At 37.4% G+C, this 14993-nt stretch overlaps 1 protein-coding gene across 2 annotated transcripts in view; it reads left to right on the top strand.

Moving 5' to 3' along the window:
• sit (stuck in traffic) overlaps positions 1 to 13337 on the top strand; it is a 28503-nt gene extending 15166 nt beyond the window's left edge. Inside the window, exons 1-6 of one of the 2 annotated variants that reach the window (XM_034335219.2) lie at positions 4746 to 5117; positions 12115 to 12222; positions 12295 to 12566; positions 12647 to 12830; positions 12901 to 13016; positions 13092 to 13337. In XM_034335219.2, coding sequence (XP_034191110.1) covers positions 12126 to 12222; positions 12295 to 12566; positions 12647 to 12830; positions 12901 to 13016; positions 13092 to 13337 — 915 coding nt within the window. In that variant the 5' untranslated portion in view covers positions 4746 to 5117; positions 12115 to 12125. Of the gene's footprint in view, positions 1 to 4745; positions 5118 to 12114; positions 12223 to 12294; positions 12567 to 12646; positions 12831 to 12900; positions 13017 to 13091 lie in introns of those variants that run through there. The other variant, XM_034335218.2, reaches the window with a different exon arrangement.
• Positions 13338 to 14993: the final 1656 nt, after the last annotated feature.

The following is a 14993-nucleotide window of genomic DNA, read 5'->3' as shown; positions in this document are numbered from 1 at the left end:
AGGACCAGGTACACAGGCCAGTTTTAAATTCTCTTTCTCTCTTTATCTTGCATGTCGAGGTTGACGGCAGTCGCGGGCAGTGTTAATGATACCAAAGAATGGGTAGTGGGTCCGTTATTTTCTTTGGTAAATTCTTTAAAGCGATACATTTTTAGGCCATCTGATAAAACACTCCGAGTCTGGATGTGTAAATGATTCCGAAGGAAATATGTCAGATCTTAATTAACCATTTTATACTTTCATAAATATAAATGTAGTATCATTATTTTTGGACTAGACCACGTACTTTTGACTCATGAAATTCCGGATTTTTAAATTCAAATGTTAACAGAACCAGTTCTCCCGCTGAAGCTCGTTGATCCTCCGAGGATAATGAAACGAAGCTTTGTTACTCGGGAATGGACAATTATCATGCTCCTCACGTTCATCCGGTAATAGAAACACGGAGATTCCCTCGATCTGATACGCGATTAATTTTCCTTTCGCTTTAGACGGTGAATTCGTAATTGCTTGTATGACGAATTTGCAACGGAACCGAATACTTCGCGACCTACCTTAAATTCTAATGCACCCACGAGACGTCACCATTCTTTTTGGGAATCTTTTTCCTATCTTTTTCGTTCTAGAAATTTACAAGTACAAAAGTTTTTATTTTATTTTCACTGGATGCATGTTTCGTGTTTGTTCGAGGATTTATTCGAACGTGTTTATGGCGAAGATAGGCATCTGTCTCTAGTAAACATGTCTTACGAACAATAGTGTACTAGTATTTCGTTTCAACAGGATAGAATAGTGATTTGAATTCTAATCACGAATCAAAGTCAAGTTACTTGCAGTTCTTTTTCTTTTTGACGGATTCTTTATGACTGTAATCAAATTAATTGTTTGCACGGGCGAATTCAAAAACCTAGCTGGGGGGGATACGTTAAAGTATGTTCTTGAATCTTTTCTTATACGATTTGAAACTTGTTTATAGTATCCAAAATAATCATCTTCCTATGAATTATTTATTCATTGCAAAAAAACAGAGCAGTTATAGTACATGTAACCGAATAATTTATTTTTTCAAAAGAACATTCCAAAGTTCTCTTTTAATATAGATCAATTTATCAAAAACTCTTTTGTTATTTATTGTTCATAATTTACGCAATGAATTTCTATGCAAAATTCATGTGTCACGTATGTATCGGACGCCTGTTGAATGGCAACCTGTCTGCGCTCCATGATCGCAGGAAAGTTAACATATCTATCGCGTTCTCTATAACCGAATTTTTTAATTTTTTAATTTTTCTTTTTATTGGGTTGCAAAAAAACATTTTTCGTTTTATAAAAAAGAGTGTAATAGTCGATAATTGTACGTATATTATTGGCTTATTGTATTTACTAACTAACGCATATTACATTGAAAAGTATACTCGTTTCTGAGAGAATACAGAGTTAAAAATTTGCAAATTTGTGTACGTGTGCGAAAAATGATACATATACGGCGGACAATAAAGCATTCGATCGATCGTTCGGGCCAAGCTTCGAGATAGGACGAAATCAGAACGCGAGGAAAGTACGCGGTATTTTGCAATCGACGTGAAATGTGCAATCGAGCCGTATGAAAACAGGAATTCGCTTCCCTCGAGCGTAGTACGGTGCATTCACAAATTCGAACGGAGTTTGTGGTGCGTCGCCGATTGCAATGGATAAATCGCGTAAGACGCAGACGGTGCGTCATCGCATACATAATACGATTAATGTAATTTGCAGAATTCGATCGCCTCCGGCGACCATCACTTTTTATACAGGAAGTAAAAGGGAATGTTTCAGAATGATTAATTAGCTAAATGAACTCGTATCGTCGATGAATAATTTTATTTCCTGACAAATTGTACAAGCTCGATCTCGACTGTGTCGATCGAATTCATGTATATAGCATAAAAAACTAGAATAACCGTGTGAGATTTCTGAATGGCATGTAAAATTGCACGTTACAGAGCTATTAATTACTTATCAAGTCGAAGAATAAATTTAATTTCTATTGCAAATCGTAATTATAATATTACATCTAAAGTGCTACACGTGTTTTTATGGTAATTCAATGTTAATCAACGAGGTAAATCACTTATTATGCACAATGTCTATTTCATAGCTGGAGCAAATAGAATAATTGTTATCAATCAGTTTTATAGATTCGTATCGATTCATTTCATCGTAGATTCGTATTCATTCAATTAAATTACAAAGTACGAAAATATTCGTTAAGGTCAGGTGTCATTGCACTTGACGAAATGATATTCTTCGTAACAAAAATAACGAAGTGTGCTGTTGATTTAATGTTATGGAAAAAATGATGAACTTGATTGTTTGGTGTTAAACCACTACTGATCCTGATGGTATAAATTATTCGTTATAGAACTGTCGAAAAATGAAAGTTTATCATACAAAGCTAGCTCATTGAATAGTTAGGATAATAACGTAGTTAGCACCGCAAACGGTGACTTTTTGACATTTTCTTCAATTACACATCCTGGATACCTTTCGTTGAATCGCAAGTTGCAAGCGATTGCGGTCATTACAAACGTGTTGATGCGATTCTCTTATTTCTTTTGTTGGTTTTTTAATATCCGTTATGAAATATTTGTCTGCTGACGACGAATTGAGGAAAATTTTAATATTTTTCGTTTGTACTACTAATTATATAACACACTGTCTATCCAAGGATCAGACATTCCGTCATAACTCACCCTATACGGTGTTTCACGAATAGTGATCATCAATGGATATACAAAAGTCGTTAAGTCGACTGTCATGATCGATCGTGGACAAAGGAGATTGGTTAAAAACGTCGTTTGTCAAAGAATCGGTTGGTTGATCCGTTCGGTCACGCGTGGAATCGCTCGAGCGGGCCTCACAGTCAGCTTTTGTATTATAATTTAGCTGTTGTCGAGACTTTTCGTCTTTAGCTTCGAAGATCGAAGGAAAACAGCAAACGTGAAAGAGGAGCCGACTGTTTAGCAAGAAGCCAGTCCAACTGCTTCTGAAGATCGGCTCTCTCCCTTTGATTTTGCAATCGACCAACAGCCGTTGCGAATACTCGCGTTAGCGCTAACTCTAATTAATATTAGTACCTAATCGTGTGTGTTGAAAGATTAACCGGAGACGCACGATTTCTATTAGGAAATTTACGTACTTTACGAGTCATATCAATTCGGCAAGGGAAAAAGGTGTAAAAGGTGTAAGTACATTCCCCTGGTTACATTCACCGATATTTTGTTGCTCATTGGCCGTAAAAATGTGCAAACACACGAAAAGAAACGAAACGCAATTACGTTTTGCAATATCTTTTCCTTTTCTTTCGCAAACTATCGTGAAAAGGTAAAAGCAAAATGTAGCGTCTTGATAGTCTTGAGGAAGGCTACCATACTCAATTTTCTCAATTTCCTGGGAACGTTTAGTGAAGCAAAACAGACGTTAGAGAATTTTCTCGATTGCTTCGTTGTTTTTTTCTTAGTTTGCTCCACATGGCGAGACACCTTGCTTTTTCATGATTTCTTGTTGGCCTCAGTGGGTTCCGTTCTTTCTTTTACCCTTTCTCTCGAACTACGACACAACGATCAAGGTCCTTGTTCTCGAAAAGGACTCGAATGTCGAAGGTATGCTACGCACAGGTAAACGATACTTTTCTCCCTCGGTCCAATGATTTCTAACTTTGACACGCAATCGTTTCGAGAGCGACCATTTTCGTAATTGATTCTCTGTTTACCACCGAATGTTAACGTTGAAAAAGAAATGATATGTTCTTTGAATGATTGTACGCATTCATGCTGATTCAAAAGTTTGAATACATAGGTGGAAGCATCTAGCATCGCGAAGGACATCGTCGGACAGTATTAGCCAATTTTTATGTTTTTTCTTCTTCTTCTTTTCGACTGATGATGAAACAAGACTTAAATGATTTATAATAATTTGATCTTTGAATAACCTTGAATATGTTTACATTTGTGTTGGTGTTACCAGTTGTATCATCAAACATGTTTTTTTTCTCTTTTTTTAATTCAAAGGGAAAATATGAAATTAATTTATTGAATAATTAACCCTGGAACGGTGGTGCTGGTTCGGTTGTTTTTACTTCGTTCTTCTTCACTCTTTATTAAGAAATGAATCGTTGCTAATTGGGAAATTATCAAGTTAACAAGTTCCAATCCTTTATGATGCTATTAAAGTACCATTCGTTTAGATGATACAAAGTTTGTTGCAGCAAGGAATGAAAAAGACACGTGAAGTTTTATTATGCAACTTTCTCATCAGTACGTGATGTAACTTAGGCAAATAACGTCGTAATAAGTCCATCTAGTAACTAAATTCGTCTTTGAAGGCTTAATAGATGGTTATTTGCTTCATCTTTTACCTACTGTTATGGTTATTACATGAGCAATAACGCAAATCAGAACACAATAAAATCAATATCTAAGGGGTACTCTTAAGGGGTGGAAACTATCATAATAATATGCGTACACCCTCAATCAAAAATATTTGCCCAAGATTATCTGTTTGATCCTTCCTTTTAAAGTTTAGAAAAATCAAAATCAAAATCAAAATTAAAAAAAAAAAAAAAATAATAACACTAATTGCCATATTAATATTATGCTTAAATTTCGGCTACATGTCGCTATTCCACGGTTTGCTTATCGTTTGATACCCCACTTCGGTCAACTTTTCCTACTCCCTGTTGGTAGAAAGTAACAGCGTTGTGGCTCGATCAAATCGGTCTTCTCAGTCCATCAGAAACGTCGGATCGCGTGAGATCGAGAATCGTGTCTGTGCTTCCTTGATCTTCTCACGCGTAGACACACGTACATACGCACACATGCACGCATACACCGATCTTCGATCGTAACACCACCGACGATTACTATCATTCGACCTCACCCTCTTGTTCTATCAAGGATCTTCGATCATTTCAAGTTCGATAACGATTGGTACTTTGATATCGAATAATTGGGGATCAAATACACTATCGAGGATTCGGTAGATCCTATCGACGGACAATTTTCTTACTGATCGACGATGGTGGTGTGACGTTGGTCACTGTACGATTATCCTTCAATTCAGGAGCTGATTCATTATCGGTAAGAACTTCCAATCTGTCACTTAACACCTTTATTAAAACACGATACTGCGTAATTATTATTCAATAGTTTCTTCTATCTGTTCAAACCAGGCATAATTATAAGTTCCCTGGGTGTACGTTTCATTATTTATATGAATTAGCTTAGCTACTATGTAAGAGCTGAATCGTAACCAATTTCTCCACTAATTTTCACTCGTTATTTCCTGAAGTAATTTCTACAATATTTTCTAAAGAAAATTAGAAATTACGCCTTGCTCAACAGACGATCGGTGCATTTTCGAAGGATTTTTTTAATCCTGATATTTTGATATTTCGAACAGAAATGTCCTTGCAAGGCTCTTTCATTCAGCCACTTACTTCCTGCTTCAATTCCTTAACCGGTCTTTCTCTCTAACGCAAGACAGCATAACACGATTTTTACGGTCCTGTTGACCGGTTCTCTGTACATTTCATCGGTTACTCGTCTCTCCAATCCCGTTACTACGAAATTGATAGCATCTGGTTAGTTATATTAGCGAGAACGGAATTTTATGGGAACGTGGATCCGGCATCATTCTGCGGATGGTTGCAAGGAAGAATTGGAAGATTTACTCTACTAAACTCGAAGGGGTAGATTCGAACGCCAAGTGATCTTGTGTAATGGTGGAGGCAAGGCCGAGACAGAGGGTTCAAGTTTGTCGCTTTTACAGATCGTCCATCGTTCTTCATCGTTTGCAATCGCAGACGTCAAAGATTCAACGAAGTACGCATGATAGTAAAGACATTTCCGTGACAATCCATGGAGATTTCCGGTGCCCGTTTCCCGGAACGGTCGCTCTCTTTCGCGTACGAGTCGATTCCACGGGTGAACGACCAGCATTTGAACTAGAAATCTAATTGCGAGTGGTACGTTGCAATTTCACTCTGACCAATACTAGACAACGTCATTGGCGTAGCACCTTACCTTCGATAACGAACGTATAGCGACCGGTATGAAATTGGTATGGCTAAAGAGTTTTCGTGTCTTTGTCATTTACTTTCCATCTCGTTGAGAAACATTCTAGTCTCTGTTTAAGCCTTTCTTCAACGACGTAACAGAAATAATTCTTGAAATCTTGGCAAGATTATGTGTCAACTGTTATATTTCTGCACCGTAGTGTTAACTGGTGTCTAATAACGACGGTTTAACGGTGGTGTTTTTATGGAGAATTGTTTCGAATGGGTTGCTTCATTCTGAAACTTTTTCCTAGCTATGGAGGCAACATGCTTTCGTGTCATTTCCGATTTGTCCCGGTAAAGATCGTTTTGTTACTGAGCATGACTATAGCCATTCGATTGTGGCACACTAAAGGTGGCAATGAAAGATTAGAAAAGAAAATGACGGGACGAGTAAAAAAATTGATTAGTAGTGATCAAGGTCAGGAGGATTGGAGAGGAATTGTGGTGAATTACGTAAGTGGGAAAGCGCAAGAGCAAGACGAGAAAAGGTCGGTGCACCAGTGTTAACGAGTTTCCGTTTAACTTTCATTTACTCTGCCACTGTGTACAGACATCATTTTGCCCTGTAATAGATCCTTCATTATCAAAATTAATAGCAGAGTTTGGACTGGAGAAATCTTTTGATAATGGAACATCCGCTTTTCTTCATATGGCTGATAAACATTTCCCTCACTGTCTCTTTCCAAAGATAGGAAATGTTTGGATATTATTTATATAACTTATAAAAAGAAACATGGGATGTTGATAGACTTTGAGTACTGAAAATTACACGGTATTTAATCGTGTTCGTAATATGTGAAATTACGTTCCAAAATGAAGGATCGAACAGATGGATGTTCATATCCATTTGAAAGTGTAGGCGAATCGAAAATGTCAAGGAGAATAGCGAAATTTTGTTCTTCGATTCCGAGTCTTCGGTAAATTTGTTAGTTAATGGTGATTATATTACAATATGTAGACCATATTAATGGTGTCAAGCATTTTTTACTTTCGACGTAATTGTTTCCCTTGTTTTCTCTCGTTAGAAACGGAATTAGAAGACTAGAAACTAGATGGTGAAGTTCACTTTTTTCATTCATCTAGATTTTTATGAAAATTACACTCGCATCTTTTGTGCCATTTTCAACCCGCTTTATAGTCTTTTTTCGAAAAAAACGAAGCTAGCTCGTTTAGCAAAGAAAGTTTCCATCGTTTCGAAAGTATCGGGTCCATGACTCAGGGGATTTTCGACCAGTTTTTCTTCAGTCGTTAATTAAATGATATTTTTTTACTTAACCACGAATCGGTAATCGTTATTAACATTGACGTAACTGATGGAATTCGACATGATGAAGGAACGAAACATTATTATTAATTTATTTATTAAGGGGTAAACACCGTTTGAATTGCAAAGAGGATCGCAGAAACGTCGCTCATTTCCTCGATGTATTTTATTTTCTTCTTATCATTTTCACGTGAAATTACGTAGAATTGATATCAAACAATGACAGTCACCCTTACTAACGAAAACATGTTTAAAAATAATAGTAGAACAAGAGGAAGACTGGTCTATTTATAATATCATATTATATCGCACTTTCCAACTTTGTACTAATTATTATACATATGGCCTGTAACACCATTTCACGCTCAAGTCGCTCTGGTTGCTTCCTCATAAAATTTTACAAGAATTGCAGTAGATTTTTATAGCGTACCTTTTTGTAAGTTTCACATGGAAAGAAGAAATTGAAGTGATTTAAAGAGAAACTTGAAAGCAGAAAGTTAATGATTCGTTACAGAATTACAGATTATGGCATATCGAAAGTATTAGATTAAAAATGTAATATTGTCTTTTTTTTTGTAGCTTAATAATGTGAATTGTGTTGCGTTACCACAAAGTTACACAGGTGTATAGAGGGTTAAAAGGTCGGAGGACGTATGCTCATAAATCAGCTGGAAAATTTCACTTCGTCGTTGGTTAACGTAATGACCAAGCGAAGGTTCTAAGAGCAATGAAACAGAGACAGTTATTTCAGACTTTGTTTTATTCAACTTATTCAACAAAAATTAAATCAAAATATATTTTCAAATATTGTATTTTTTTTCACATTAATTCTTTTGAGACTTAACTTCAAATATATTCACTGCAAATTGAATCAAAAACAATCTTTACTTTCATTTAGCGTAATTAAGGTAATACGATCTTAATTTCCGATCTTATCTATGATAATTTAAATCTTAGAACAGACAAGAAGCAATTACAGTTATTTGTATGGGATACGACTGTCACGGACTGGGCAATTAAGAGTCCCAGTGATGTCACATGAAAAGTGGTTGACTTGATTTTGATAAAAGTTAGATCATGAAACAAATAGCATAAATACTTTGTATACAATCGAGTGCGGTGCGCGTGCCATTCTCTTCCCGCTTTCTCGTGGAAGCGATCGTCATCGTTATCGGTCGTCGATCGATACTAGATCGTTATGCAACAATCGGATTTCCTGGGAACCGTGCGGTGGCAACTCGAGTGGACACTCGTGCTCGGCTCTTACCTCACTGCCAATGGCAATAGATGAAAGATCGCGTGCCGAAGTCTCTCGTAAACGAGATCTCTTACTTGTTCGCGTAGTCAAGAGAAAATACAATATGTACTTGGCAAGAAGAAACGGGTTACGACACCCCTCGCGATTATATTTTTTTTTTTTTTTTTTTTTCCATCCCTCAGTGTCACACTATGGACCTCGATTCGCGATTTACTTGGATAGGTAATACGGTATTGCGTTGAATCCGAGCGCTTAAGTAATTTTCGAGGTAAAAGTAGGAAAGTGATTCGAACCATTCAAGCGTTGAATTATTGCATTTTACTGGGTACTTGGAAGTAATTTATGTTCGAGTAGATGGTCGTAAGAGGCAACTGGCTTCTCGTTTGCTTTCCAGCCGCGTTGCAAGAGCGTTCGCAGGAAATCGGTCGTTTGCATACACAGTGTGCCTATTTATTTCGTCGAGACGAATTACGAGAAAAAGGTCGAGCCGGAGATCGCGATTGTGATGCGACGGTTCGATCGGATTTTTATTCTTCTTACGGAACCGGACGAAGGACGTTCTGTCGCAGCTGATGTATAATCGCGAATAAATCCTCGATAACGTTTCTGTCTGACCAAACGACAGACAACGATGCGTGAATTATTCTTTTCGTTGACAACTTTTATTAATCATTCGCGCGTTCGCACAGTGAATCTGAAATGATAAGTTTTTATGTGGAAAAAAAACAACACTAACCGAACTTGACATTTACACTTGACAAGCCGGAAATTAATAAATTGGCCATACTTGTACGTAAGGAAAATTTCGAAGTGAGTCAGCTGATGACGAGTGGCACAGTTTCGCCGGCGCGTTGGCGCGCGAAAAACGAATAAATGAAACGCGAGAGAAAGGTGAAGCACATGCACCGTGGTTATGCATTTCCATTTCGCGCTCTTTGCCTTGACGACCGCGAATTCGCGATCCGTGACTTCGTGCATTCCGTTATAGCGACGAAAACCATCTTCTGTCAACGGAATCAGCGCGAATATCCTGAAATCCTTTTGCGAGTCACAATTCCTAATCTTTAAATTAGGAATCTGAAATTTAGCGAATAGGCCCTAGATCATCTTTCTGAAAGATTTCCATAAAATTAAGAAAGAAAAGCTTCGTCGGAAAGAGGAACAAGTTATTATCCGATTAAAAAGTTGTTTTCAGTCTGCTCGGGTACGAATAAGTCTGTAAGAAATGATTTTAAGCTGCTGACTTCGCTGAATAATAATACTAGGATGCCGTAATACGCACTTGGTAACCACGTCACACGTTAAAAAGCCGTGGTTATTTACAAGAATCGTAGACAAAGCGATATTTTTCGAATTCTTCTCGTTTCCATCAATCAATCTTATTCTTGGTTATTTAATGTTGCCGCGCGTTCAGAATCGAAATTCTTTGGCGTTGTAGAGGTAACTAAGAGTTTGGTAACCGGTATCGACAGGATGTTAACGGTCAGCGTATAAAAGCGGTAATGAAAAGCTGTTGCGCGAGAGTAGCGAAGAATGCTTATTGCGGTTTCAGGGAACAGAGATCGGCAGCTTAGCAATCGTGGAATTTATTAGCGACGGTGTTTCGTCGTGGACGCGAAATGCCATCCGTTTAGTTGCGAAGAAAAGAGCCACGAGATAACTGCACCTCGATGGGTCATCCGTAGATTCCTCATTTTTATATTAAGAATTTGGTACAAGGTCTTGCGCGTTGTCGATTTCACCGAGTCCATCAGACGTATCGCAACGCGTGTCTGCGGCTACTCGGGAGTAACTTGGGTAAATATTAGCTACGTATCGAAACACACTAATCGGTACGAAGGGATGATACTTTGGACCGTGAGACACTTGAAAATAAAAAAATGAAGGGATATTTCAGAATTTACTCATTGGCAAATTTCGATAAAAAAACACAGCTGTTGAAGGTGTTACGAAGTAACGCGGATCGTTAATGGACGGGGACGTTAGTGTTACAGGGGAAGTTGCAACATGTAATTGAACGTTAGGTGTTTCAAACGGTCGGTGAAAAAAGGGAAATTTAGGTTAATGAAAATGGTCGCAAGAAATTATTAATCGGTTATCGGGAACCTAGCAGCGAATGGTTTTACGACACTTGTTTTAGTCGATCGTTTTTGCTCGATGCTGCACGCGAATCGTTAAGAAACGACATTCTTAACGATACCTTGTGGGAAAGGAGCTAATTTCTGTCTACAAGGCAACGGTCAAATATCTCAGAAGAAACATGTTTTTCGGTAAATATTGGTTTGTATTTTAACTGGTTTGTTTTCTAGGAGTAAATTCATTTAGTAAATTCATTGCACTCGAGATTGCGCCTTGATTGCACCTAACGTTCTCCTCTAACACTATTGAAAGTCCGAACATTATTGACGAGGGTCGTTTGCTCGTTCTGTCTTCATTTTATTATCTGAAAGGAGGTTTATCTGACGGTATCTAGGATAGAAATCTATGGAGGATGTAATGACACAGTATGCTTGTGTACGAGGTAATATGTAGTTACTTCGAGCTTCATCTATGCATGTCTGTTCATGTTGAGATTTTGAAGTTGAAGGAGGAATTTAGAAAGTAGGTTACTAAGTAATTACGATATTTAAGAAGACATAAGTACAGAGTGTCCCAAAAGAAGGTGATCTTATGTGATAAAAATAGTCAAAGTTTATTGCTGGTAACGACTTAATAAACTAAGCTGTCCTTGCCTAACTTGTTATTATAATCACCCTCTTTATTACAGAATTCATTTTATAGGGGCATTCTGTACCATTTGCCTGGAGAGGAATGGTTGAACGTAATTTTACGAGTAGACGTAAAGTTACATTCGCACGGTGGATTGTAGTCGCTCGAAATGACTAGCGAATTGCTTTTAGTTTACCGATAAATGATCAACAGTAGTCAATCTTGGAAATATTTTCTTTTTAAAGAGATTGATGTATTATAGCAAAACGTCTGACACATTTTTGAAACCATTAAAACCTTTTTTCCAGTCTTCTTGCGCCTTTCATATAATTAAAAGGATCGACCTTGTTCCAGTTTCGTTTAATTACAGTCTCTAAATTAAATGTTTGGCGCAAACATAGATAAAAACGAAAAATAGATAAAAAGTGTCGGGACTCTTTTGTACAATGGGCGAGCAAGTCTTGTTAAACGCTGTAATTAGAGGCTGTGAAATCGGGTACACCAGCGCTTTTCCACCTTTCGTTTTTCTTCCGTTTTCGTTGGAAATGGAATCGGAACCGGTTCACACGCAGATTTCAAGTGGGAATGTAGAATTTCAGCAATCGGTCGATCCTGGAGCTTGCGCAACCAGATACCGCGAAACGAATCTAATCAGCCAAGGGAACTGTATTTGATTGGCGTTTCCACCCGATGTATCGATGATTATTCATATTCTTCTCTTATTGTCTATATCTTGCTACTACTATTGTGAAAATATCACTAATCTATCATTTTTTATTGTTTCAGTTGCGTTTCCAATGAACATCAGCAGTACACCCCCCATCGACAGGATGTCGAACATCTACAACAACTCGGTGGTACGATTTTACCATTTCGTGTTCCACGATCTATCCGGTAAACAATTCTCTTTTAATAAATTACAAGTTAATTTTTTTTCATTTAACACGAAGATTGACGATTTTATAGATCCTAGGACGAAAGACTGGTTCCTCATAACGTCGCCAGTACCTGGTGCCAGTATTTTAATCGGCTATTTATATTTCGTTCTATCATGGGGTCCCAGGCACATGGAGCACAGAAAACCATACCAGCTGAAGAATATTCTAGTCTTCTACAATTTCCTGCAAGTTCTACTTAGCTTTTGGTTATTCTACGAGGGTCTGGACGCGGCTTGGCTTCGAAAGTACAGTTGGAAATGTCAGCCAGTCGATCATTCTTATTCACCGGATGCACTTAGGGTATTTCGATCTCTTCTTCCTTTAATTCATCGCTCACCAGTTTCCTTTTACGCTTAACCCGAAGAAATTGCGTCGCTTAGGTCGCTAGAGGTGTTTACATTTACTTCTTGGCCAAGATATCCGAGCTTCTGGACACCATCTTCTTTGTTCTACGCAAGAAAGAAAATCAAATCACGTTTCTTCATTTGTACCATCATACTGTGATGCCGATGGTTTCATGGGGTGCGACCAAGTATTATCCTGGAGGCCATGGGACTTTTATAGGTACTGTTTAGAAAGTAAATAGGTGGAATATTTTCTTGTTTTGTACAATTGTTCTATTGTTCCATTGCAGGAGTGATTAACAGTTTCGTTCACATTATTATGTATACGTACTACTTGCTAGCAGCCCTAGTACCCCAGTACCAGAAGTACCTTTGGTGGAAAAAGTATATCACAACCCTTCAGATGGTAATGAAAGTTCAAGGTTTAAATGATCGACAGAACAATTAAGAAATTAATCTTTTTCTGTTTGTTCATCAACAGGGACAGTTTTGCTTGGCATTCTTACATAGCTGCCAGTTATTGATCTACGACTGTGATTATCCAAAGTGGTCTTTGATCTTGATTCTACCGAACGCTATGTTCTTCTACTTCCTGTTCGCTGATTTCTACAGCCACGCGTACAGGACTGGCACGAGGCATTTCAAATCCGTAGGAAAGAAGGAGAACGAAGTGGTGAAGAAAATGACGAACGGGAATATGCAAAATGGAAAAGGGAAAACGGACTAGTCTGAAACATGGTGGCTAATGAATGATTTATAATTTTACAGAATACTACGTTCGCAGTGATCGTGTGTTCAATGATCGAAGTCCTGGTGATAATTGCTCACAATTCATTCGAGTCAATTAGATCTTTGTCAGAACTGTACCGCTTGGAACCCTGAAAGGCCCAGAAAAGGGATTAGAATCTGAGACGTGCGTGTGAGCTTTTTTTCGAGTATTTTGTAGTATAAAGTAGGAGATAGGGTAATAATAATTTGATAAATCGTTTATACATATATAGATTTGCTTCGATTTTGTACATCTTTTTCGTCGAATTATCGCTGCTTTCTTTTTTTATTTCTTCTAAGAGAGTGTAGATAAAATGGGAGACGTTTTACATTATATGTAAGATACTTAAAGTAAGACGAGTAAATAGAAAGATCATATGGAATTTTAGATACTTTTTTGATAATAGGAGAATTAGAGTTGTCAATTTTTCAAGAACTGAGCTGTATTAGAAAGGTTGAATCTTTCGAAATCCTTGATCTTCTATAACGGTAAAATGTTGTACCCTGAATTGGTTGAAGCATTGAAACTTATTGTAAATATTAATGAGCCAATCTCAGGGACTGAGCTCGATTAGACAATAAATAAAAAAGAAACGATTAAATCGCTATTTACGAAACCATTACAAAATATTTTCCCTGCAATAAACAAGTCTTTATAAATTATCAACAGCATTCAAAGTCAAGTATACTTCAATAAATAACACTGTTATGTTTATTTACATATCTTAATTGCAAAATACAAGTGTCACGATCGACAGTAGTGTTTCAATCCCAGTTACGCGACGTCGAACGTGTCAGATGTATGTGTTTTGTTATGAAATTCGTCGATTCGTTCAAAATACTACAAAACGTTATCCGATATGTTCGAATATTTAACTCTGGAGCAACTTATATCCACGCGGGCATATTGAGTTGTCTATGAGTTAGTATTGAACTTTTCGAACAAATCGACGTAATTTACAATTTATAAATAATTCTATTAAGTGAAAGAAACACAATCTACCGAAAAATTAAATATTACACTGAAACAGGTTTACGTTTGTAAAAGATTGGGTCGTTTGTTGACGAAGAAACAGTGCCGTTCTTTAGTGCCATCGAAGCCCGATGGCAATATCCGGGTTCTTCTTTTCTTCTACTTTTTATTTTTCGGTCGTAGCCCACTTCTTGTAGTGACTACAGCCTCGAGCAATTTGGGTCTGGTCAAGACACTTCTTTTTCTGTCCTTTTCCGTTGGTTCGACTTGTCTCTCTTCAAACAACGTGTTACCGCTGGACCTGTTGACCCACATTTTGAAAGACCCCGTTACGTCTCCAGATTTTGTGCCCAATGCACTGAAACCATCTCCCACGAAGTTGAAACCCGATCTCTTCCTAATTGGGACGATCAGGTCGTTTCTTGAACACGTTCTTCAAGTTACCTTCTTCTCTTCTTTGCTTCTCTTATTGATTCCATCTACCACTTTTCTATTAATAAAATTGTTTGACAAGTTTAACCAGTTTCTAAATATTTTACGTTTCTTCTTTTGGCAGATGTCGGTCACTTCCATATTATTTAACGTACTGTTAAGTTCAGAAAGTCGGTGAAGATTGATAGGAAATTATTGAATCGAAGAATA

Source organism: Osmia lignaria, chromosome 14 (assembly GCF_051020975.1).
Source record: "Osmia lignaria lignaria isolate PbOS001 chromosome 14, iyOsmLign1, whole genome shotgun sequence".
NCBI lineage: Eukaryota > Metazoa > Arthropoda > Insecta > Hymenoptera > Megachilidae > Osmia > Osmia lignaria.
This window is presented reverse-complemented; position numbering and strand designations above follow the sequence as displayed.